General features: G+C 39.2%; 1 protein-coding gene across 1 annotated transcript in view; it reads right to left on the bottom strand.

The window, feature by feature from the left end:
• The window catches only part of si:ch211-186j3.6 (neural-cadherin), a 275,261-nt gene that overhangs the window by 84,368 nt on the left and 167,354 nt on the right, over positions 1-23,539 (bottom strand). The window contains exons 25-26 of the mRNA XM_051380620.1: positions 17,724-17,953; positions 5,419-5,696 (exon numbers count right to left, since the gene is read on the bottom strand). Coding sequence (XP_051236580.1) covers positions 5,419-5,696; positions 17,724-17,953 — 508 coding nt within the window. The remainder of the gene's footprint in view (positions 1-5,418; positions 5,697-17,723; positions 17,954-23,539) is intronic.

Here is a 23,539-nt window from a genome sequence, read left to right as displayed (position 1 = left end):
ATATGACCAAGAGCCTGCAAAAATAAGGGTATTTTCCATCACATTGTGTCAGAGGCCTTTGCATGGTGGAAGCAACTTGGGGATTTAAAGAGGATGATTGTGGACAGGAAATGTTCAAGCAAAAATTATAATCTCTGGCTATCTGTTCAAATGAATTGACCTCATCAGCTAATCTCATTAGCCTTGTGCATATTTAGTGTTTAGTGTCAGGTCAGCTAGCCACTTAGCCTTATCCAGCAACAAATATCATGACACCAATAAACAGAAGCAGCTCTAGAAAAAAAAAAAACTGTAGCCAACAAGACAACAATGTAAAGAACATTTCAGCTTTATTCTCGAATCAGTGCGAGTGTGAGAATTCGCTCTTAATTTCATCATAACATTAAAAATCTGCATGGAGTTACAGTTGAGACAGTGATAAAAGCGTAGGTCTACACACCGCTGTTTCATTTAATTGGTTGCACAGAGGCCTTCACTTCCACCATTAAAGATCCGAGCCTGAGGATCCGCGGAGCATCAGGCTGAATTACACAAAGTTAAAACGGGGTCAGGTCTCCTCTATCAAAGAGCTTATTTCGTCATCATGTTTGTAGTTAAAAGGATTTGCTAGAACGCTCTCACCCCACTTTTGGCCTTGTTTACAGAGTGATTTATGCTAATGAAGACACTCTCCTTCAGTTTACTTGTTTGCCAGGAATTCGAAACAAGAGCTGGCAGTATATGACAGCTAACATGCTAGAGTTTTCATCTAGCAGGAGGTTGTGAAAGGTTTGTTTCTATTTATAACGCTAGGGAACACAGAAGCAAACAAGAGCTGTATTTTGAGTTAGACTCCGCCAAGAACGTTCTAAGAAATCACATTTTTTTAACTGCAAGGCAGACTCCATAACAGCAGAAAGGCCAGGCAGTTAAACCCCGTCAAGAATGGCAGCACTGATGTCTGCATCCAGCGAGGCCTTGTAAACTAAATGTCTAAAATCTGAGCATGGTCCCCTGGCACTTTATTTAAAAATGAAGCAAGTGCTCTTATATAGGAAAAATGGGCAAAATATGCTGCAGTTTTAACAATGAACAGATGGACGAAGGACACATAGTTAGTTACAGATGAGTAACATAATTATGTTTCAGAGTTTATTTAAGTCCACAAAACCTTGAGAGACTGTTTTAAAACCTAAAGGAGAGCAGAACAAAGACAACACAACTGAGTTTCACCAATTCAAAATCCACTGTATGTGCTTGACATTGTAGTGTCATCCATGTGTCAGAGAACAGTGGCTTCTCTGTCAACATGTCGAAGCTGCAAGGAAAACTCTTGTTCCATTTTTACATTGTTTCCTGTCTACAGCCCCACTTCCTACTCATGCAAAGTCTGCATCATTTTCATTTTGCTGTGTTTCTGGGCATGTGAGTGCCCATATGCAAAATTAGATACTGTATAGTTGAGCTTTGACATTGGTATTAGAGGATGAACGCAACAGCCATTCAAGCGTTGAATTGTTGCTGGAAGCAAGGGAGACACATTCAGACTTGGGCATGAGGACACTGAAGCTATTAGGGTATTTTGTAGAGAGGAAATTGTCAGACTGTCTTCAGCTGTCTTTTCCCCCCACATTCTATGTATATTGCTGTATTAAACCATACTTGGTGTTAATGCCCATTTTACACATTAAGAAATGTAAAGATTGAGCCAGAAATGAAATAGCTGAAGCAAAAAGCTGAATATGTGCGTAAAAAGAAGAGTTAGTAAACCATAGAAAGCAGCATTGGTTGCATTTGTTGCTTGGGCTGCGAGCAATGCCTCTTTAACTTAGCATTTTCGATATGTTGTTGTATATTGCACTCTTTCTCACAGTGCCAGTAGTCTCGTATAGGCAGACCTATCTTCACAGTGCTGGAGACAGTGCCAGGGACCTGTCCCCTTATGTCCTCTTCCCCTCCAATCAGGAGAAACTCTCTCACCTTGCTGTCTTGCCAATCTTTCTTCTTGCACATTATGAAGGAAAAGACAAAAAGCGCTATTACACATGTTCCCATAGACTGCAACAAATAATAAAGTAGAACTTTGCATCGCACTAGAAAAGGGGTGAAAATAAGTGGTGCAAATCTCAGCTGGTGAACAGACCCAAACAGAAAGAGAACATTAACACTGGCAGCAGCATGATGCCCCGCCAATTAAGGAGCAGCCGCAATGGTAGTCCTAACAATAAAAGGTCACACTTCACACTTCAAACTAATTGTAACTAAAAATATAGGTTAAAGCGCCACTTCTGAAACCAAACTTTGATGAAAGATTTACATATCACTTAAGTTATTACAATTCTTTGTGAGGAGGACAATAACTTTTGTACAAAACCAGGTAAATCCAGTGGTGGACCAAAATGCCTTTTGCTGATACAAAAATGTATATGAACACAACAGCAAATAATGGTTGTTTAAATAAACAGCCTCAAACAAGTTTGGTGCAACTACACCCTCCCTGTCATACTGTAGCCGAAGCTGCCAACACTTCCCCATTCAAATATGAAATTCCTCCACCAGATGAAGACGTATGTTCAGCTGAAACAGCTGTTAACAGCTGTAACAGAGGTTCAAGAATTCCCTTTAGCATGAAAAAAAAAAACTAATTGCAAATTCATTTTAATTCATTCATCCACAGTTGCAAAATGCCAGTGAGAAACAACATACTCTGCTGTTAATGAGCAAAATAAGTGTGAAAAGACCTGGGAGTTCAAATTAAGAGCTCTGCGGTTATGGGATTATTAGAACATTTGCTGCCATAGTATTAAATAAAAGTTTCCTTCAGTGGCACTGTCGTTTGTTTTGATGTGTTCATTTCCTACACAGTTTTTAATCACTGAAATCGTTGGAGAGAGAGTTTGCCTCTAAACTAAACACAGCGTGAACACACACGCGCCCACAATTACACACAAACACCACAGGCATTTTGCATTCATCTCTCCGACACAGTCTCAAAAGCATATGCTTTGAGGTTATGTTCACTCCTTTAATTTCCTTTTAATTCCTCCCTTCACATCCATCTCCCCCCCCGCTCTCTTCCTCATCATACCAGTCTTCATTCACTGTGGCTAGTGCTCATTGTCTTCGTTTGATATTCCTGATATTTTAAGCTTCTTTGCAGTCGGCGCATTAAAAGCAACAGCCAAACTAGAACCTGATTTACTGTGTCAAACTGCTTTCCTACATAACCAAACAGCACATCCCACATTGTACAACTTCTTAAGTCTGGAGGCAAGGTAGTAGTAAAGCAGGAGTACTGGGAATTCATGTCTGGCAGAACCAACAATCTGGCATAAACTAGCACCACGAGATGTTTACTGAGAGAAAAGCATTTAAACCACAGGACAGGCCTGCTATCTGAATGTGTGCTTTCTATTTAATGACAACATGAGTTGCTTGGGATTTCTCTGTATATGTTATATCTGCTCCCCCAGCCTGATCCTGAACACAAGCTGTAGGATTAGCTAAGCACTGCAGAAGCTTACAACCATACATATGAATTAGCCGTACACACATATATCTCTAATGTCTTGATATTATTCAATGAATGGCTTTCCAATTAGTTCACCATAATCTTTGATTCATATAATTCTAAGCTTCTCAAGTAGTAAAGATGTCAGGTCTTTCATGGTGGGAAAACCAATAGTATGCCAATATTACTGGGAATTGGATAAAAGTACAGTAGACTGCTGTTGTTAATTTAACAATTTAGATGAATTTCCTCTTAAGGGAAAAGTGATCCCAGTAAAACCTACACTTTAATTATAGTATATTGGTAGTTTTAGTAAAAACATGCACCATAAACCAAACAAAACTTCAGGCCAACCATATCCAATGAAAAGCTGTGAAATAGAGTAACAAAGAGCTTATAAGAAGTTGTGATGAACAGTATTTGGGTCATTTATGGAAGATCTGGGGGCAGTTTCTTGTAAGCCATTAGTTAACATATGGTGAATAATCAGGTCCATATCATTTCAGTATTACAAAAAAGCAACAACTATTATATGTCAAAATTATTGGGTTTTCACAATTATGATTGTAGGTTATCCAGAGTGATAAATTATTAATTAATTAAAGCACACTGCATCTTTCTGCCACAGGAGATTATCCCATCAGCAGAGTCAAACTAATTAACATCCAACAACAATCTCAAAGCCATTTCAAAAGACCTTTAAATTGTTACATCTTCATGTAGGTCAGTTTTTCCCAGAAGCTGATTTTTAATAATGTTTATTTACTGCCTGACAAGGACTTATACATTTATTTCTTATATATTATGACTTTCCATTGAAATAGAGTGCTGAGTAATGCTGTGTGAACAATAATCTTGGACAGCAGGAATGTACTATTATTCCTGTTAAAGTTATTAATCAGGATAATCAAGGGAACTTGAACTTTGGCATTTCAAAATGTCTTCTTTAAATAAATACAAGACCATGACAATGCATAGGGATTTATTGGCACATTATATGTACTAAAATAACTCAAGAGCATTGCAATCTGTATACTGACATCAACCAGCTTGTGGCAGCACAGTTTTCCAGAAATGAGACTCTAACCCTCATAATGAGGCTTCAACTTTAAGGCTAGCAGGGCAACTCAAAGAGACACCATCCAACAAGAGAAAGACAAAGGTTAAAATAGCTCTCTCACATTTTAGCCTCCATAGCCAGGCAACAACACAGAACAAAGGCAGTGAGGACAAAACAGTGAGAAAAACAAAGAGAGGAAAGAGAAAGAAACAGAGAGAGAGAGAGAGACACCAGTCACAAAATAAAAAGAACAGCCTGAAGTGTTAAATGAGTTTCCTACATTGCTTCAACTTTAATCTCTAAAACACACACACAGACAGAAACACACACAGATAGCCATTCTAGTGTACAATCAGGTCCAAAATTGTTGTTGGCACTCTTTGTTATTTTTCTATCACAAGTCCAGTGTTCCTACTTTCCCAGCTCACTCTATCTCACTCTGCTGACCTCCCAAACCACAGTCACATTTTGGAATTCTGTGGGAAACACTGTAATTATTTAGTCAGTGATTGCAGTGTGTGTTTGCAAATGTCCTTGTTTGAACGTCGCGATCACTGTTCAGTAAAATCGAGCCACAGCATTACCGCCATATTTAAATGCAAACAGTTTCAGAATATTGCATCATTGTATTCACTTATTTACATTTGTATTTTTTAGCAATTTCTTCTTAAGTAATATCTAAGCTCTGAGTTCTCTTTCCTGTAATTGACTGGGAAAATTAAATGGAATTTATGTCCAAGGTTATTGTGTCTGTTGGCGGGAATAACAAGAGTAATTTGTTACATTTTTTGTTAAAAAAAGTCATGGCTTTCTACTAAACTCTTCCCCTCAGGCTCTGTATTTTGTATGCCGTTCATTTTCAACTCACCTGTAGCCGTGCTGAGTGTCCACACACACGCCACCATTGAAGCAGGGGTTTCTGGGATATGCGGCGCAGGGCTGATGGGGCTGCTCTCTACCCGGGCAGGAGCATACAGCTGTGGATTCCACTGTTACAGATACAAGACTCATCGTCCCACAATCCACCACTGTGGGTGTGTCCCGCAAATTCAAAACATTGGTGCAGCCACTGGCCCCGGCGCACTCTGAACCAGGACACTCGTCTACCCGGATTTGGAACACGCTGATCTGCAGGAATGACTGGAGCTGGATGGAGAAAGACAGAGCAGAAGAAACCAGATATTGGCTAGAGAACTGCCACGACACTAGTGAAACCAGAGCATGTGATCGTAATGGAGCAATGAGAATGTCCACTCCTCGCTCACCCGCCGGTGTCCTGATCTCACCGGGGACACAGAGCATACACATACACAGACAGCAGGAGAAAAGACCTTCCCTTCAGATCATCACAAGATGGTCCTTTTGACTTCAATTCATGAGGTTATTAGAATGATCAGAAATTAGCAGAGAAGCAGAATCACTTCTTGACCGTGTGCTTCTAATATGAACAGCCAGGCTCGCATGTGAATTGACAACGAACAGGAAGCATGGAAATGATCCTGGGTTCACACTGAAGTTGAATCAAATCAAATCAATGAATCAAACCTACAGCAGTGGTAGTAGAGGTCCAGAGTGATACTGGAGCGGGAGATAAGGAGACATCAAAGAATCCACTCCATCTGTAGTTCTCCCGCTCGATTCGCTCACATGCTCTTGGTGGAACACTAGGTGAAATTTTTGGTAGTGGTTGTTATAATAATATGTATTTGTTTTTTAAGAAACGTTTCTCCCCTTTCACAGGCACTTCTACCTACCAGCAAGAGGTGCTAGTGTAGTGATGATAATCCCCCACCAGCTTTACACCCACAAACATTGCCAACTGTGTTCAACCAGTGGACACAAACAAGCCAGACACAACATAGCCATAAACGGTCATAAACCGGGGTCTCTGCAGTGGGGGCAAGTGTGTGAAAATTTTATTTTTTATTTCATTTAAAAACGTATGGTTTGGCTATTGTTTTAAAAGTTAAGGTAATCCTTTACAATACAGTAAACCAAACTGAGTAGTTGGTGAGGAACAACCTGATAATGAATAATTAGTGAATAATCCCAAATGGAGGATTATATGGTAGAGAATGATGATTTACTAAGAGGGCTGACTGGGAGATACTATTAATGAATCATCAGATAATGACAACTTCACAACTATCTGTGAATCCCTTATTACTTCATGATTATGACAAGTATGCTATATATTTACTGTTATGCTTGTATAGCTCAGCTTTAGTAAATAACTGAACGGCATACTCTGAATCTGTGTTATCACTGATCCTCATCAGAGCCCCCAGGTTGAAATAGCCGTATGTTTGACCCGCACCTGAATACTTACTTCTACTCGTTCCTCGTTCCAAACGTTTGTGTAACGTATCATAATAAGTTACCAATGTTAAGTTTAATAAACCATAGCTTCCATTAAATCACCAACAAAGCAAGAAAAAGAAGAGTGAGGAAAAATACAAATTGAATTATGTGGACCACAAGTATATACTATATGTACCTTAGGTGCATACTTTAGATCTAGGTCCGAACTGCTTGCAACAAGTATGCTAACATCTGATGGGAATGAGGCTCTTATTAATTTGTTTGCATACTTGGATTCTAAATCAAAGGGAAGCTTATCTGCCATGTAAGGGCTGAAAATCACCAAACTTGCAAATACATAAATAAAAAGAACTCCAGTCTAGCTTTAACATGAAAGTTCATTTGATCTCCTTGCATACATAATCCATAATTCTTTCAGGTATGCTGCAGCTCCTGTGTGTACATTACTTATACAAGTCTCTACATGTCTTCATCTATAATCAGTGACACAAACATATAGTGACTGAGTTCAATTGCTGACTCGCTGGTTAATCCCAATTCAAAACTTTATGATGATTTTTAGCAAAATATGTGACAGTGATAATAGTTTACTGCAGGAAATTGACAGTTTATCCAATGTTATTGTCAACCTTTGCAAAAAAACGTAGAAAAACCCAATCCAGGAACTGGCCTGTAATCTGTTGTAATTCCAATGCATAACCTTAACCCTAGCAGTCACTGTCCCATAAAAGCAGATCTTTACTGTAAATACATGTGTAGCTCATCATTTCTGGCTAATCTAGTTTACACAGACCAATAAAGACGTGTGCATACACAGCAACAGAGAGATAAACAGAATGCTGAGGTGGAAAATGCATTCAATGTGTGAATGTATCACAGTACAGTAGGCAGTTTAGGTCTAAGAAATCAAGGTGTTTTTCTGCACGAGTTCCTGAGAAAGTGGGCTAAACAGTGATGAGGCAGAAAGGAAAACTATGTCTCTCTAAGCTGAGCAGTTTGATAAAGCACTGGAAAGGAAAATGAAATGGAAATTGAATATGCACTAGTGTTGTGGTGTAGTGGCATGTGCGTGTGTGTGTCAGTGTGCTTGTATTTGAATATAATGTCCTTGGCTGGTAAGAGTGACACGGGTCAAGTAGATTTTAGCTGCGTTTACACACACATGCAAGTACTCATGCAGAGTAGGCACGCATAGGAACATGAGTGCACGCACACACACACTCAATGTGAACTGTGTCGAAGTGTTGAACCAAAAGAGGGTCAAATTCATGTTCAGTGTTCTGGACTGATTGGACCTCATAGAGTGGGACTGGATTGTGCTCACTAACCATGTACAGTTCACATCTATTCCACACACATATAGGGAAGAGATGTGAACTGTCCATGTTTAGTGAGCAAATGGTCTTTGGTACGGATTATGTTCTATGGATCATTGTTAATGATGTCTCATATCAGTTGATCTTCCATTCATTACATCCATTTTCCATTTCCCAATTCTTCTATTCATTGGTTTGCACTGACTTTTATGTTGCTCAGAGTATGTAAGGCCTTGTGCATATTAAATTAAACATGGATGGGGGGTTGTACGGGAGTTTAATGATGGAATGGGGCCTAGTGTTTATTAGTTATACACATAAACCCTCTTCCTTGCATTTTTGATTTGATTTGATTTAATTGCTAATAATGTTTAGCTTAGTCCTATGTGTTTTTAGTGTTTTTACTATTTTATGTTGTTTTTGCTGCTTTTATGTTGTTTATGTTGTCTTTGAGTATCCAGAAAAGCGCTTACAAATAAAATGCATTATTATTATTATTATTATTATTACTAATTCTACAATATTAATTTCCCACAGGTGGCATAGTTGGGGATAGATTTTAAAAATTACATATATTTAGTAGCGAACCTCAATATTTTTTGAGTACCAACTGAATGGTGACCGTAGAATTTGGCATAACAAGTTTTAAAACAATGTATCAAAAAAAGTATGGTTTATCTGCATAGAAACTCAGGTTTCAAAATCGCACTAAAATTGAAAATGTTCCAATTATACTCAGCCTTAATGTTTAAATAAAGATTTTTTGGAATATATTGAGCACTGAGTTGAGAGGTGCATTGTTCTGCAGGAGAAGTTGCTTTGGAAGTTTTTCCACTATTATTAATGCATATCAGCATTGGAATCCTGTAACTAATCCTTTTAAAAGGGGTCCAGTGTGTAACATTTAGGAGGATCTATTGGCAGAAATGGAATATATTCAAAGGTATGTTTCATTATTGTATTAACACCTGAAAATAAGAATTGCTTTATTTTAGTTACATTAGAATGATTGTATCTACAGAGGAAGCAGATCCACTTTTACAGAGGCTGTCATGTTGAGCTGCCATGTTTCTACAGTAGAGACAAACCAAACACTTAGATAGGGCTGTTCACAATTTTATGGCCACTGTAGTTTCTCCTACTGGGAAGGCTGAGCTGTATTCAAACCGCCAGATGCCACTTAATCCTACACACCGGTCCTTTAAAAAGACTGAAGTACTATATTTTTACAACCGCATTTATTTCCTACTCTCCTCCTTCAGCTCAGGTTCGCAGTCTTTATTATGGAATACTAATGCATACATTGTTATACTGATGGACAGATGTGAAAAATAAATATATAAATAAATAAAAACTGATGTCGGGTCAGTAGGGTTTCTCCTTAATGTAGGTCAAGTTCTTTGCTGCCTCCTTCCCAGCACAGGATAATGGATCCTTCAAATCCTTGACATTAAAAGCCAATGAGACACACTCATGCAGTGTAGAAATGTCTACAGTTGGGGGAGGAGAAGGGGGGCTATATTAGGGAGGCAGCAGACGCAAGGGATTGCAGACGGGAGGGAGACATCTGGGGATGAGGAGAGTTGCAGTGAAGTCAGAGCCATGCTGTCAGGTGGTCATAAAGCAGCAGCCAGCCGAGATATTGACCAGAAAATAACATTTGAGTTTTGTTTGCTAGCCCCACACCCAAACATATATACAGGAAAATTACTACATACTACATCATGCAAGTGATTTCTTGTAAGTTTGAGATGCCAATAAGATATTTTTAATTCAGAACTCAGAACTGTCATTCTTCTATAGTAAGTATAGTTTTATTTTGAAATATACATCTCTCTGCTCTATAGTCAATCTACGTGAATCAGTTTTCTCTAGAAAATACTTCATCCCGATTCTTAACACCCCAAAGCTTAGATGGCTGAAAAGATATCAGCATGACCATCCTTTATATATAGTCTCCCAAATGTTGAGGAAAAGTTCAGAGAGGCATACATTGAATCTTTAAAAGGCGGAACAGCATGTACAGCAAGCAACAAAGCACCAGAGGGACGTATTGTTCCTTGGACTATTGTTGCAATGCACAGAGAAGCTTCCACAATGCTCTCTGATGCCCTTAGGGCCACATTAATATAATGACAAGCTGAACCTTGGTATCTGAGTACCATACCAATGACTTCTAAAAAGTCGAAAACCAATGTAGTATCATTATAAGTCAAGCTGAGCGTGCTGGATTGAAAACACTGAGGGATAACTTCCATTATTGAGGCAGAGCAGGAAGAAATAGACATAGGGAATAAAGATTTTTTTTTTAAATCTCCTACTTCTGAGGCATTACTGTAGAATTGAGAACATTAATAATAAGCTCTGCTTCATCTTCTGCCACCCCCTCCTCCTTTCCCTTCCTCTTTATTTCCCGTCCACCAGCTCTGCCCCTCCTCTATCTCTCCAGCTCCCGTTCATCCTCTCCATCGCCACGCTTCACATCTCATTCTGATCAATGTCTTCTCCAGAGAACCTGGCTGAATTCAGATGAAACGCTCAGTCCTCTCCTCACAAATCACACCTGAAAGCCCCGGCTATCTCTCCACTTACACATCTTTCTCTCCCTCTCTGCGGCCATGCTTTTCTCATCCTAAAAACTTTATTCATATACACACACATATCTCTAATCTTTCGCCTCTGTTCTTCCTTGACAATAGTCACATGAAACAACAAGGGTAACCAGGAAAGAAGCCAAGAGAGAGCCAAAGAGTAGAGTACGGTGATTGACCTGAACTGACCACTATGACAACCACTGGACTCGCATTGTTTTCCCCCAACAGACACACACATGCAAATACAGACTGGCTGGTCAGCTCTCTCACTTTCTCTCCCTCCTGGTGAAATGCATACAATTCCACCTTTTATGGTTCACACTTGCTCTCTCTCTCTCTCTCTCTCTCTCTCTCTCTCACACTCACACACACACACACACACACAGAGGTCTCCTACCCCCATTCAGACTTCTGAAACGTGAAATGAGGTCTGACTGAAGCCAGCGGCCAGGGAGCATCAGTGTCATGAAGTGAAACGTTTGTGTTTTACTAACTCTCTTCTATATAATGATGATATGCATTGATTTTAGCTAAATCTGCCTGCTCTAGTGGGTGAAATGTTATTTTTAAAGACAATTTATGACTAAATATATGTAATTTTACACACCCTTCTCAACTGACAGAGCACAGTTATGGTGGATTTTTTTTTTCTTCTTCTTGTGACTGCAAAAGCCAAAGTATTACAGGCATAATCCACACTGTGCATCTCTGTTAGAGTCAAATTGGTTTGGATTTAAAAGGATGTTCCACACTCATGGACTATGAATATAGCATGAATATAGTAGTTTTTTTTTCTTTCCTGGACTGACCCAGAAAAAAAGCTGTCCAGGACAATGGTCTAAATCAGGCCACATTTCCTCTTGTCCTAAATAATGGAAATGGCTAGTGTGCTTATTCAAGGAGGATGATGATCTGTGGAGACCAGTATATATCACTGACAATAAAAAGAAGTCAGATATGTTCACCACAGGTGGCCTGATCAGACAGACAATACAGGCTGAGTATTTGGCAATATGAGTTAGTCTTTTGGGAAAAAAAGGAAAGATCTGGCACATGATTCAGCCAGCAATCAAATGATTTCAATCAGAAACTCTCTGATACCTTGTTGGGCTTGGGTTTTTTAGAAGAGGGAGCAGTCTTTTTGCTAAATACAATGGAATGCAGTGTCATTCAATGGGATTCTCTCTCTCTCTATATATATATATATATTCTGTATTTCTCTTTTCATAAACCATGTTTGCAAAAGTGTCAATATGACCTTAATTCAAGGATGGAGACATCTGCCCAATCTAAATTGAAACACCTAAAATAGTGGCTGGGCTTTTATTCACCTCAACGGCAGAGGGTACCAGGCGTTTATTTGAAGCAGGCTACAAATATTTCCAATTTATTTCACAAATCTTCTTTGGTATCAACTGTATTTCTTTGATTCAACAATTTGTTCATGAGCTACTGGTTGTTACAACAAAATGTTGCCCATGGAGCCTAAATACACTAGAGATACATTGAAATAGTGCATTTTTTCTAGCTTGAACTAGACCATAAAATAATTTGACAAAAGATACAGCAAAATTATACAATGACACATTTTCTTTTGGTGACTCTGTGCTCCAGGACACTGGTTTTGAAATAAAACAATGACTGTGAGGATAAAGTAGTGACTCTATGCCTTAATTGGAGAGTTTTTACATCCACAACAGATGCACTGTGTAGGAACTGTAGCCCTGTATATTCACAGCTCCGGAATTTCAAGGTACAGAAAATAATTGGGCTTAACACCAAGATACAAAATCATTATGTTTAATATTAGTTTTCAAATCCTCTGCAGTCAATGACTGAGTGTGGAACTGTGGAAGTTAGCAACCCACAGACTTACTTTTTCTTTCTTTATTTGTTGCTTCTTTGAGGGACTTTTTGTCTTAAGTCTCCAACTCAAGGCCATGATCATTTGAAGTGAGGTCAAGAGAGTCAAGACCATACCACTCTGTGGCTTTCTTGACTCTATGTTTAAGATCACAGCTCAGAGGACCTTTTTCCATAGCTCTTTTGATGAATTACCAGTTTTACACAGCTACAAATGTCCTAAAAGCTGCAGCACTTTAACCTCACAGACCTGTTTAATGTTTTATTTTCTGACTACACTATAGGCATGATTACAGACCTAAATGATTGTACACCTGCTGTGGTTGAATTAAAACACGTTTTCAGCAGATAAAATTCATTTGTACAGTTGAGAAGGGCTTTACCAAAATCTAATGGAGAATAACCGGCTGCTCCCTGGTCAAGAGAGATGGTCCCACAACTTTTCCATAACCAGAGGGGGTTCATTCATACATACATATGCTGGCACCAAAAAAGGGTGTAGTGGGCATTTTGCACCTGTGTTTGTTCTGCTTAACTGTTTTCCTCATTCTTCACATGCGTACCGCTGCCAGCAGTGAAGTAAGCCGACGCCAGAGTAGACATTGTTATTTCTTCAATGCTCAGAAATGATGGAGAGTGCTGTGTGCTTCACGTCATTCTCAGTCAGGTTTTTAGCAGGTAGCTATATATGGCTTTAGTTGACATTTTGTCTAATGTGATTGACCAGCAACTGTCGGATAAACAGTAGTCAATCTTCCAGTTAATAATTTAAGTTATATAAGGGTATCATCATAAAAGCTCTGAATGAAGTTAACTTTCTCTTGCTTTCTGCTTTGAAAAAAACTAAATGATCTCTGCAACTGTTGATCAGATTCTTTTTTTATAGAGAAACAAAATAAGTTTCCAACAATGCTTTCTAGATGTTTGCTAATATTTAGACCAATAATTTAAAAACAAATCTGCAAAACAGGCTTTTTCCACAGCAGACAAAAAAGGTACATACAGGTGTTCCTAGTAACATTAACAATGGCTCTGTTAAGTTTCTTTTAATGCAATGACAGTGAGCCACCAAGAGCAATACCAGGACCCTGAAACTGAAGCAGCTAATTGGAATTCAGTCATCATTTATTTTGCTGAGTTACACCTGTGCATTTTATACTAGGGTTCATGTGAAATTGTCTTCCGTGTAAAAGGCCCAGTGCAATACTGGTCAGAAAAATTACAGTTCACTATTTGTTCCAATCATTAAGCTATAGGTTGGTTTGATTCTGGTTGTGTGTGGTGGTGTGGTACTGTGCTTACAGTCAATAATAATATAAAACATGGATGTGCAGGTGTGTTGAAGGGCTTCAGAATATCTATTCTTTAAAAACACATTTGATAATCATTATAGGATTATATCAATAGGTGGAACTGGAATGGGTGGATGAATAAAGAAAGCAAGGCTTTCATAAAACAGCAGGAGGAGCAGTGGCCTATAAACTATGTGTGATTGGGTGTAATTTAAAATTCTTAACAGGAACATGTGAGTGTATTGATTTGTTGTTTCAACTGTAAATTTGTGCTGATGAGCTAGTGCAATCATCTGAAGCCTTTTGGAGTCTTGTGACAGATCCCATGGCTTGTACCACAACTGTATAACCAACATGCATGTCAATCAGTGAAAGGGAAGAAATGTTCCACAACATTTTAGTGAATTCCACTCCAGCTGGTGGATTTCACGTCTAACAATGCAAATGCTCAAAAGATTACAATATCTCGCCACATGCATTGGAGTCTTCAGTTCACCTAACCTGTAGGTCTTTGGACAATGGGAGAAATACGGAGCACCTGGACAAATCCCAAACTCCACAAATCATGTTACCCTGAAAATGGGAACCAAACTCACAACTGCACACACACAGAAATGGAGTTTATCACTTTGAAGTTCAAGGTTGGCATACACCAATCAGCCATAACATTATGACCTCTGATTGGTGACGTGAATAACACTGATTATATGGTTATCATGGCTCCTGTCAGTGGGTGGGATATATCAGGCAGCAAGTGAACATTTTGTCCTCAAAGCTGATGTGTTCGAAGCAGGAAAATGGGCAGTGTGAGGATTTGAGCAACTTTGACAAGAGCCACATTGTGATGGCTAGAGGACTGGGTCGGAGCATCTCCAACACTGCAGCTCTTGTGGGGTGTTCCCAGGCTGCAGTGGTCAGTACCTATCAAAAGTGGTCCAAGGAAGGAAAACCGGTGAACCAGAGACAAGGTCATGGGTGCCAAGGCTCATTGATGCAGGTGGGTAGTGAAGGCTGGTCCGTGTGGTCCGATCCAACAGACCAGCTACTGTAGCTCAAACTGCTGAAACAGTTATTGCTGGTTCTGATAGAAAGGGCAGAACAGAACATTCTGACCACCAGGGTTCCCAGGTGGTCTATGTCTTTCACTTTGTACCTTAATTTCTCCATTTAATTTAAAATAAAAAAAAAAAAAAAAAAAAAATATTTTAAAAAAAAAAAAAAAAAAAAAAAAAAAAAAAAAAAATAAAAAAAAAAAAAAAAAAAAAAAAAAAAAAAAAAAAAAAAAAAAAAAAAAAAAAAAAAAAAAAAAAAAAAAAAAAAAAAAAAAAAAAAAAAAAAAAAAAAAAAAAAAAAAAAAAAAAAAAAAAAAAAAAAAAAAAAAAAAAAAAAAAAAAAAAAAAAAAAAAAAAAAAAAAAAAAAAAAAAAAAAAAAAAAAAAAAAAAAAAAAAAAAAAATTTAATAAAAAATGATGTAGATGAAAATGACCTAAATCCACCCATTTCTCAGACAGTATTGGTGCTCACTTGGCGGTGGCATCCTGTTTTCCTGTCATGTACAACTCTGAGCAAAGTGGTGAAAATAAATAGAGAAAGTTGACAAATGAGCATCAGTATGTTGAAAAATACATACTTCTGATGTTTCTGGGTTTGTTTTTTGTTTTACATCCATTGGTCTGTTAGGACTGCAAAGGAGAGCTGTTTTCAGGAAAGAGAGATCAAAGGAGAAAGCCCAGTTGAGAAATTAGAATGTTGTTGGTGCACTGACCACCAAAAACAAGCAAACACTGTCGTGCATGCAGAAAAACCTGCACAAATGAGTGAAGAAACATAAGGAATGCAGATGCTTCCATATAGGTGCACAGCAGGGTAGAATTAAGCAATTAACATCCAATCATGGGATGTATAAAAATGCTGAGCAGGCCCAGTTGTTTCTGATTTTGTATCAAGATGACAAGAAGAAAAGATCTCTGTGGCTTTGAAAGAGGGTCTGGACACTGATGGTAGAAGCTTCAGTCATAAATACTCCTCAATTGCCTAATGTTTCAATAGGAACAGTGACTGAAGGGACATCTGCATTTAGATCAATGGGAAAGACATCAGTAAATAGGACTGGCACATGTTTGATGATGCTTGTGCTTTAGTGTGACATGTAAGAAAAAAAAGAAGAGCACATCTATCCAAGTGTCTGGGAATGTCAATGTAGTATGTGTCAGCAGTGGACAATAGTTTGTCCACAATTACATAGAGAAGGATATTGTAGACGGGTTGCAGTGCAAAACCCCCTCATTACAAAGTTGAATTCACATTTGAGAGTTCACTGGTGCAAGAACCAGACATTCGTTTACATATTTACCACATTCTGAGCTGGTGTTTTGCTTTCATGGTTTGGTTCCCCCACTTGGCTCACTGCAAATCAATACAAAGTTGTTCTGAGAGATCACCTTTATCCTATGATGAAACAATCTGATTGAAGTGGTTCCTTCCAGGATGACAACACCCCCATCCACAGGGCACAAGGGGTCACTGAATAGTTTTTTGTTTTTTCCCGGTCGAGAATTATGGAGGCTGCGTTGGCAATTATAAATGAAAGTTTTGACAGCATTTTGATGTTTGTGGGCATGCTGGGAAAACAGAAGACGGACACTGATGTGAGAAAGATGTTTGAGCCGTTCGGCAGCATAGAGGAGTGCACGGTGCTCCGCGGGCCCGACGGTACCAGCAAAGGTAACGTCAGATCAGTAACAGACTGTTACGCATAGGTTACGCAGAGCCTTGACATCAAATCCGGGGGATAATGTCAGTAAATTCGAGTTAAAACACAGACTTCCGCAGGAAACACAGAAGTGGTGGGGCAATTACTAAATCACATGAGGTCCCCAGGTAATACCAGTCCCGTGCGAATAGGGCTTTACTCTCCACTACCATCGTCGTCAAAACACCAAATGGCCACTGTGCCTTTTCCCAGCAGCTACGTGCCCATACATATATTTATTGTTTTAAAGGGGAATAACTCAAGGAGGGAAACAACAGAAACTGTATTCAGTTTACAGATGACAGAGAACAATTTACAGCTGTCAGTTGTATGATGTTCTAAAATGAGTCTGTTGTCCAGGGTGAGTCCTTCACTACACTGCTCAGTCTTAACAGTTTCATCACTGACGCAGCTGGGTTTGTGCACTATGTTGTGTGTACAATCTTGACTGTCAGTCCTACATCCACCAAATAGAGACAATGCCCCACACTTTGACTGACATGTTTGATTTGTTGGAATTTAACACAGGCTCCAGCCAAAACATTGCCAGAAGCAAGAATGCTGCACGCAACCAACAAATGTGAGAGCAGAGAGAGAGTGTAGCCCTGTTTAGAACATTCACACTCGCCTGATATGATGTCTCTGTGGCTTGACTTATCAAGTGCCTTTGTAGTATACTTACTCACTGGTGTGCAGTTGGTTAGATTATGTTACATAGATTATGTGTGGGTTATTCAAGACATTGTACTGTTAATCAAGTGGAATAGGAAACCAGTCAAAAGATCAGCCAACAAAATAACAGGATTTGGCCATGAAGCCTAAACGTTAGCATGTTTATCTGACATGGCCAAAATAAACTGGTGAAATTAAAATTAGTCAGCTATGTCCTGGAAATCTGTGTGTGCTACATTTTCCGCCTTTGGGTGTTCATACAGGGTTCAACATTGGAAAAGAACAGAATTAACAGGAATGTATTGTGTCTACCTTAGGAGCAGATATGGTTAAAAGGCTAAAGAACACAAACAGTGACTTACCTTTTGTTTGTGGGCAGCCAGATACCCATGCATTTTCTCAGGCTGGAGGAAGGAGGGCCCACCGTGCACAGCAAAGCGAACATCCAGCATTCGCTCCTTCACATCCATTAGGCTAAAGATGTTGACATCATCAGGTGGAACAGAGAGCATCTCAGATAGGAAGTCCACCAGCAACTCGTAGCGGCTCCGCTGCTTCCCTCTCAGTTCAATGAACTCCTTTGCTATGATGTCTGAGAAACACACACACACACGATTGGAATCTTGACTGTATAGAAGTGGCCTCATTATTTCCACCCCTGCTCAAGGATAAATCCAATTATTTTCAAACTGGGCCCAAGTACTAAACTAAAATATAGTCCAGAACACTCAAGACCGGAGCTGTGATAATAAATTATTGGAAATGGCTCACTTTGTCTGGGAAAATCTTTTGTTGTAGGGTTATTTTGTGTCTGTACTGCATATCTGTATGTTGTGTGTGTGTGTGTGTGTGTGTGTGTGTGTGTGCTTGCAGGTGAATGTAGTGATTGGGAATTGGAGTTCCTAACTGTGCCAGTTAAAGATAATTACACTCTTGACAATTTCTGGCTCAATTTCTAATCATACTCAGCACCAGGCTCTTGAGGAAATCAGTCCAGCACCCGTGGTTTAACATGTCAGAGTTGTATGTTTAAGGGCCCAATCCGAAAGTTATGTCAATAAGATAGAGAGTACAAAAACAAGATCAACTTTAAGATTGATCTGTGTGGCTTAAAGGTCCAGTGTGTAACATTTAGGAGGATCAATTGGAAAAAATTTAATATAATATTTATAGGTATGTTTTCACAAAGGTCTGGCTGCAGGAAAAAATAAATAAAAATAAACCCTAAGTCGGGATGCAGGAACCTTGCCAACATTTGCATATGGGGAGGCAAGGCCTGTCATCAAAAGGGCTAATTCCCTGCAAAAGAAAAAGGTAACAGCTGCTATCTTTCTATCTTTTTTCTGGTCGTACCGTTAGCAACCAGGTTAGAGTAGGTATGGTTTTGAGTGTTTAAGTTGCTATCTCCGAGGTTGTTGTTGCTGTGATTTCCTGTAGCCAGAAAACTGTAACGCACACAGGCTGGAAGGGGAAGAGGATGCCAATCAAAGACAATCAAAAACAAGTTTGGCTAATATTAGAAGAACTTTATACCGGTTTTACCCCTGATCTACCTCCACAGTTTTGGACCTGCTTCAGGCGTGTATCTAGTACAAAATATGAGCAGTTCAAAGATTAGGACAGGGAAGAAAACTTTAAGGGCAGTTTAAAAAGTCAGGGAATCACCAAGTCTTCCTCTCCAGATGCCATGGATAAATTGAAAGAATGTCAACCTCAGAATGACGCTAGAGGAAAAGCCAGGAGGTCACTAAGATAAGTTGACTGTATCCTCTGGGGATGAATGTCCAGTAGTTGAGATATTTCAGTCTACAATTAAATGGTGGACTGACCAACCAGCCAACAGCTCAACATAGGACCCCCACATAAAATTGCTGTATTCTTTATAATGAATGACATACACTATCCCTAATTACGAGGTTTCATACTGATGGATTAAAAAAAAACACAGATGAATGCAGGGTATTTTTGTTTTTTTTCCACTCAAACACAGCCACATCAAAGGAATGTAAGTATAAAAGATGGTTCCCTCACTAGGAGAGATTGCATTGGGGTTTAGCCACTCCACTCGACTTAGCACTCGTCTGAGAGAAAAGAAAAGTGAGTGGGAGGAGTGAGAAACGGAGGGAGCTTTTCATCTGTTATTCAGCATTTTGTAATGATCTGCTTAACTTTGTGTGTTGACAGTCACGACTGTGTTATATACTTTCATTCATTCGCTGTTGAATGCAGGAATATAAACCATGTGAAATATATTTGATTGCGAAAAGACAGGGCGAGTGTCAAAGCATTTAAAATTTACTATATGATTAGATTCCTTTCTTCTTCAATCTGACTGTGCCAATCTACACGTCCTGTACTGAAAGTAAATACACAGTACACACAGTTGGAAGACAGAAAAAAAACAAAGCATAGCCAAAAGCGTAGCATTAGACCTAACCTAGTATAAAAATATAGCCTCGGGAATTGGTTCAATTTTGGGTCTCAAAATGTACATTGCAACAGTTTTTGGTAGCTATACCAGCCCCTCTATCTATACTGGTCTAGAAGAGATCCCTTCCTAATGTGATTTCAGTGTAAGAGATGGGAGACAAAATCAACAGCACTCGTTCTCTGGAGAAATTAATTCCAAAGTATTCATCAAGCAGCTGCAGTTACCCAAATCAAGTTGGTATCTTCCAAAGCTACGGTCTTGTTAGTTTAAAATTCTCTTTTTGTTTCCACAGCCAGTGTTTCCTTCGTGAGCTAACAAAGAATAACTTAAATAGATAAGGACCAGGACTGTGACATCCCCCCCATCTCTTACCTTAAAATCACATTAAGAAGGGATCTCCTCTAGGCCAGCATGGACAGGAGGAGCAAGTGCTGTGACCAAAAATTACTCTATTGTACATGTGGGCATGCAAGGACTCCAGAAACTGCTCTACATTACAAATATAACTTCTTAATAAGACTCAAACTGGTCCTCACAGAGACAGAAGTACAATACCACACACACACACACACACACACACACACACACACACACATATATATAAAAAAGGGTTGGGCAGGGTGATTAGGTTTGTGGGTGCGTAGAGGGAGACAGAGCTTAGGCATTAAGAGACAAGACAGGGGGCTCAGAACGGGCTCAGAACGGGCTCAGCGGATACAGCGTGAGGGATCGAGGCTAATGTCAGCTCCCATCAGTCAGTCCAGCGGGAGAAACAAGGACACAGGCAGACAGAGAGACAGTCAGGAGGGATGGGGGCTTGGGGGAGAGGGTAGTAACTCCTAACGCAGAGTGGCAGCCTTTGCACCTGGCTTTGATCCAACCTCACAATTCACTACTTCTTTTCTCCTTCCCAAAGGCTTCATTGGAGTCGGGCACCCGAGGCGGTAGCGCACAGACACACTCCTGTCTGTAGGCCTGTGATTTCATACAAATAGACGCAAATAGGGCTAAATATCATTCTCATGTAGTATACTGAGAAGTAAAAAGAAGACAGCGAGAGATACCACTATCGTGGTCTTTATGCAGTTTGTTGTGCTTCTTCCTGACCTCTTAGCATGACTGAACGACATTCGATTGTTTGGAAGACTTTTGAAGTTTTGTACGCTACCTTGAAACATTTTTGAAAGGAACCAAACATTCAACAACAAGCTTTCACAAAGGATAAGTAGAAGAGAAGCAGATTTTACAGTGTCTTCAGTTGTCTCTTTATTGAAAGACAACTGCTGTCACTTCCCATGTGGTATGCAGTGTAAAAGCATTTTGAGTGGTCGGAAGACTAGAAAGGCGCTATACAAGTACAGGTCCATGTACCATTTACCACTTACTGCAGGAAGCGGCTTAGCCAACTGACCTATTTGAAGAATGTAATTAGATAATATAATAAAAAACAATCTTCATTATCAATGTAACATGATTCTAATTGGTTCCTGATTGTAAAATATGATGATTTGATGGGATAGTGTGAGAGCTGACTGCGCCATCATGCCTGCTATTTGCTGTGTATGTACTCATCATGTGCTCTTCTCATTGTGTTTTCACTTTGAGCACCATGCATTCCACTCTAAGCTAGTGTTATGTGGACATTTCAAGGACTTTTTGTTTATCACATTTTTTACCTTTGCATCAATATTGAGGAAGAGGGGAAGAGAGTGAAAGAGGGAGGGAGCTTTAATCTCAGCAAAGCAGAGTGCTTTCTTTGTGCGTCCTTATTGCATTCCACATTTGTTCTTGAAATGGGATTTAGAATGTCAAGGAGGGTGTAAGTAATGCTATAAGTAGAATATTTTCATAATCCCCGAGACTGAGAATCAATGAGACTGTTTACACCAAAGCTCTACATGGAAAAATAAAATCCTGGAAATGGCTTCTGTTACATATCCTCCGCACACGCACGTACCACGGTTTTGGTAGCTTGCCTACACCTCAGGATGATCTCAAAGTCATTAATCCTTGATATTACATTTTGTTGAAACCTCAAACTTACATTTTTGTGAATTTGTTCATTGCTGAACTGCAGGTTAAAAGCATAAGAGTGATTTTGACACTGTATTCACAGCAACGGCTGACACCTGTGCTCTCTATCTCTAAATTTAAGTCCCTCTGTTACAACCAGGGCCTATTAAATCAATACACTCTGCAGCTAACAGCCCTTTGATGACATTGGAGCCATTTGAAAATCCTCAATAAATTGAGTACCCCACAGGGATAAGTTGTTGACAAACGTAACCTTATAAATATAAATTAAATTAAGGGAAAAAAACAAGTTTCAATAAAAAAAAAAAAAAACACAAAATTGGGAGCAGTTTCATTCACTTTGAATTCCATTATTCATCTTAAACACACATATGCCATTCTTGTCTACATTTTGTGAATGGATTCCATTTCCCTTACACAAATATTAAAATGTGGTTGCCAGCTGTTCTCCACCGTACCTGTGTTTGGTGCTGATTAATTTACCTCAGCCCTGTTTTCAGAATGAGGAACAAACCCTTTTATCTACTTACTGTATATGAGGTTTGACTCTCCCTTATTCCTTTCCTTCTTTCTCTCTCTCTCTCTCTCTCTCTCTCTCTACTCTGTTCCACGTCTTTGGAGTGCCCCCTCTGGCCTCCCCCTCTGCTTCTATTTCAATATCTCTGAAATCATAAAAATCCTTCAGCCATGTCCCATTTCTCTAAAGCGAATTTAATTCTGAGCCGACAGCCGATGTGCTGTACATCAGGTAATGATGGATGCTGCTCAACATGTGAGGAGAATGTGCTGGCTGAGCAAAACCTCTCCACTAATTATTTTGCCAGCATAAGTAATGGAAACAGGCTTTTCTGTGTGTGCGCCAACGACAACTGAGATCCCATGAGTCGGGGAGAGGGATTAATAATGGGTGTAATCTTTTGCTAAAGAAACATCTTTAACTGAGAGTGTGACAGTTCTTTGAAACACTGCAAACAACTAGAGTAAACAGTAATCAGAGCTCATTAATTTTCTATGACTGGAGACAAGTCTGCAAATAATGACCACATTCTCCAACATTCCCTTGTCAGCACTACTAAGTTGGGCACAGTGTTAATGTTTTGAAAACATTGGATTTTAGCAACTAATCACAAAATGGTCTTCCTAGAGGTCCTGCATGTTGTTGTAATAGCATGAAGGTCACGGGCCATCAATCAGACAGACAGCAGTGATGTGGCAGCTGTAAACTGGGTAAAATGTGCTTGGAAGGCCATAAGCAAAGGGGTCAAGCACTTTGGTGTGAATGTCAAAACAAAACTGATACAATGGAGGGGCACATGAAGCAGCCCAAAGCTGAACTGGAAATGATAAAACAAGGGCAGTTGTTTTGTGAACCTGGGAATATCAGGATCTACAGTCTCTCTTTATGAGTTAGACATTACCCTACTGTGTAATGTTCACACCTATTAATACATTTCCACTAACAACAATATACATACACATCTGGTCTTCACTGAATCCATTTAAGAGTGAATTGTAACTTGAAAAAAAAAGCACAGACACTGATAAAGGATTTGTGGACTGTGTCAACACCAGAAACAGTGATGAAAATAAGTCCAATGACAAAACCTGATGTGTTGTGTATCCGTACAAGTATATTTAAATATTATCGGTAAACCAGACATAAAGAACATTTTGGTCGAATGGATAATTTTCTCAGGTTCAGTTATGACAACT

The sequence above is a fragment of the Dicentrarchus labrax genome, unplaced genomic scaffold (genome assembly GCF_905237075.1).
Source record: "Dicentrarchus labrax unplaced genomic scaffold, dlabrax2021, whole genome shotgun sequence".
Classification (NCBI taxonomy): domain Eukaryota; kingdom Metazoa; phylum Chordata; class Actinopteri; family Moronidae; genus Dicentrarchus; species Dicentrarchus labrax.
Note: the sequence above shows the minus strand (reverse complement) of the source record. Positions and strands in the feature narration are given on the sequence as shown.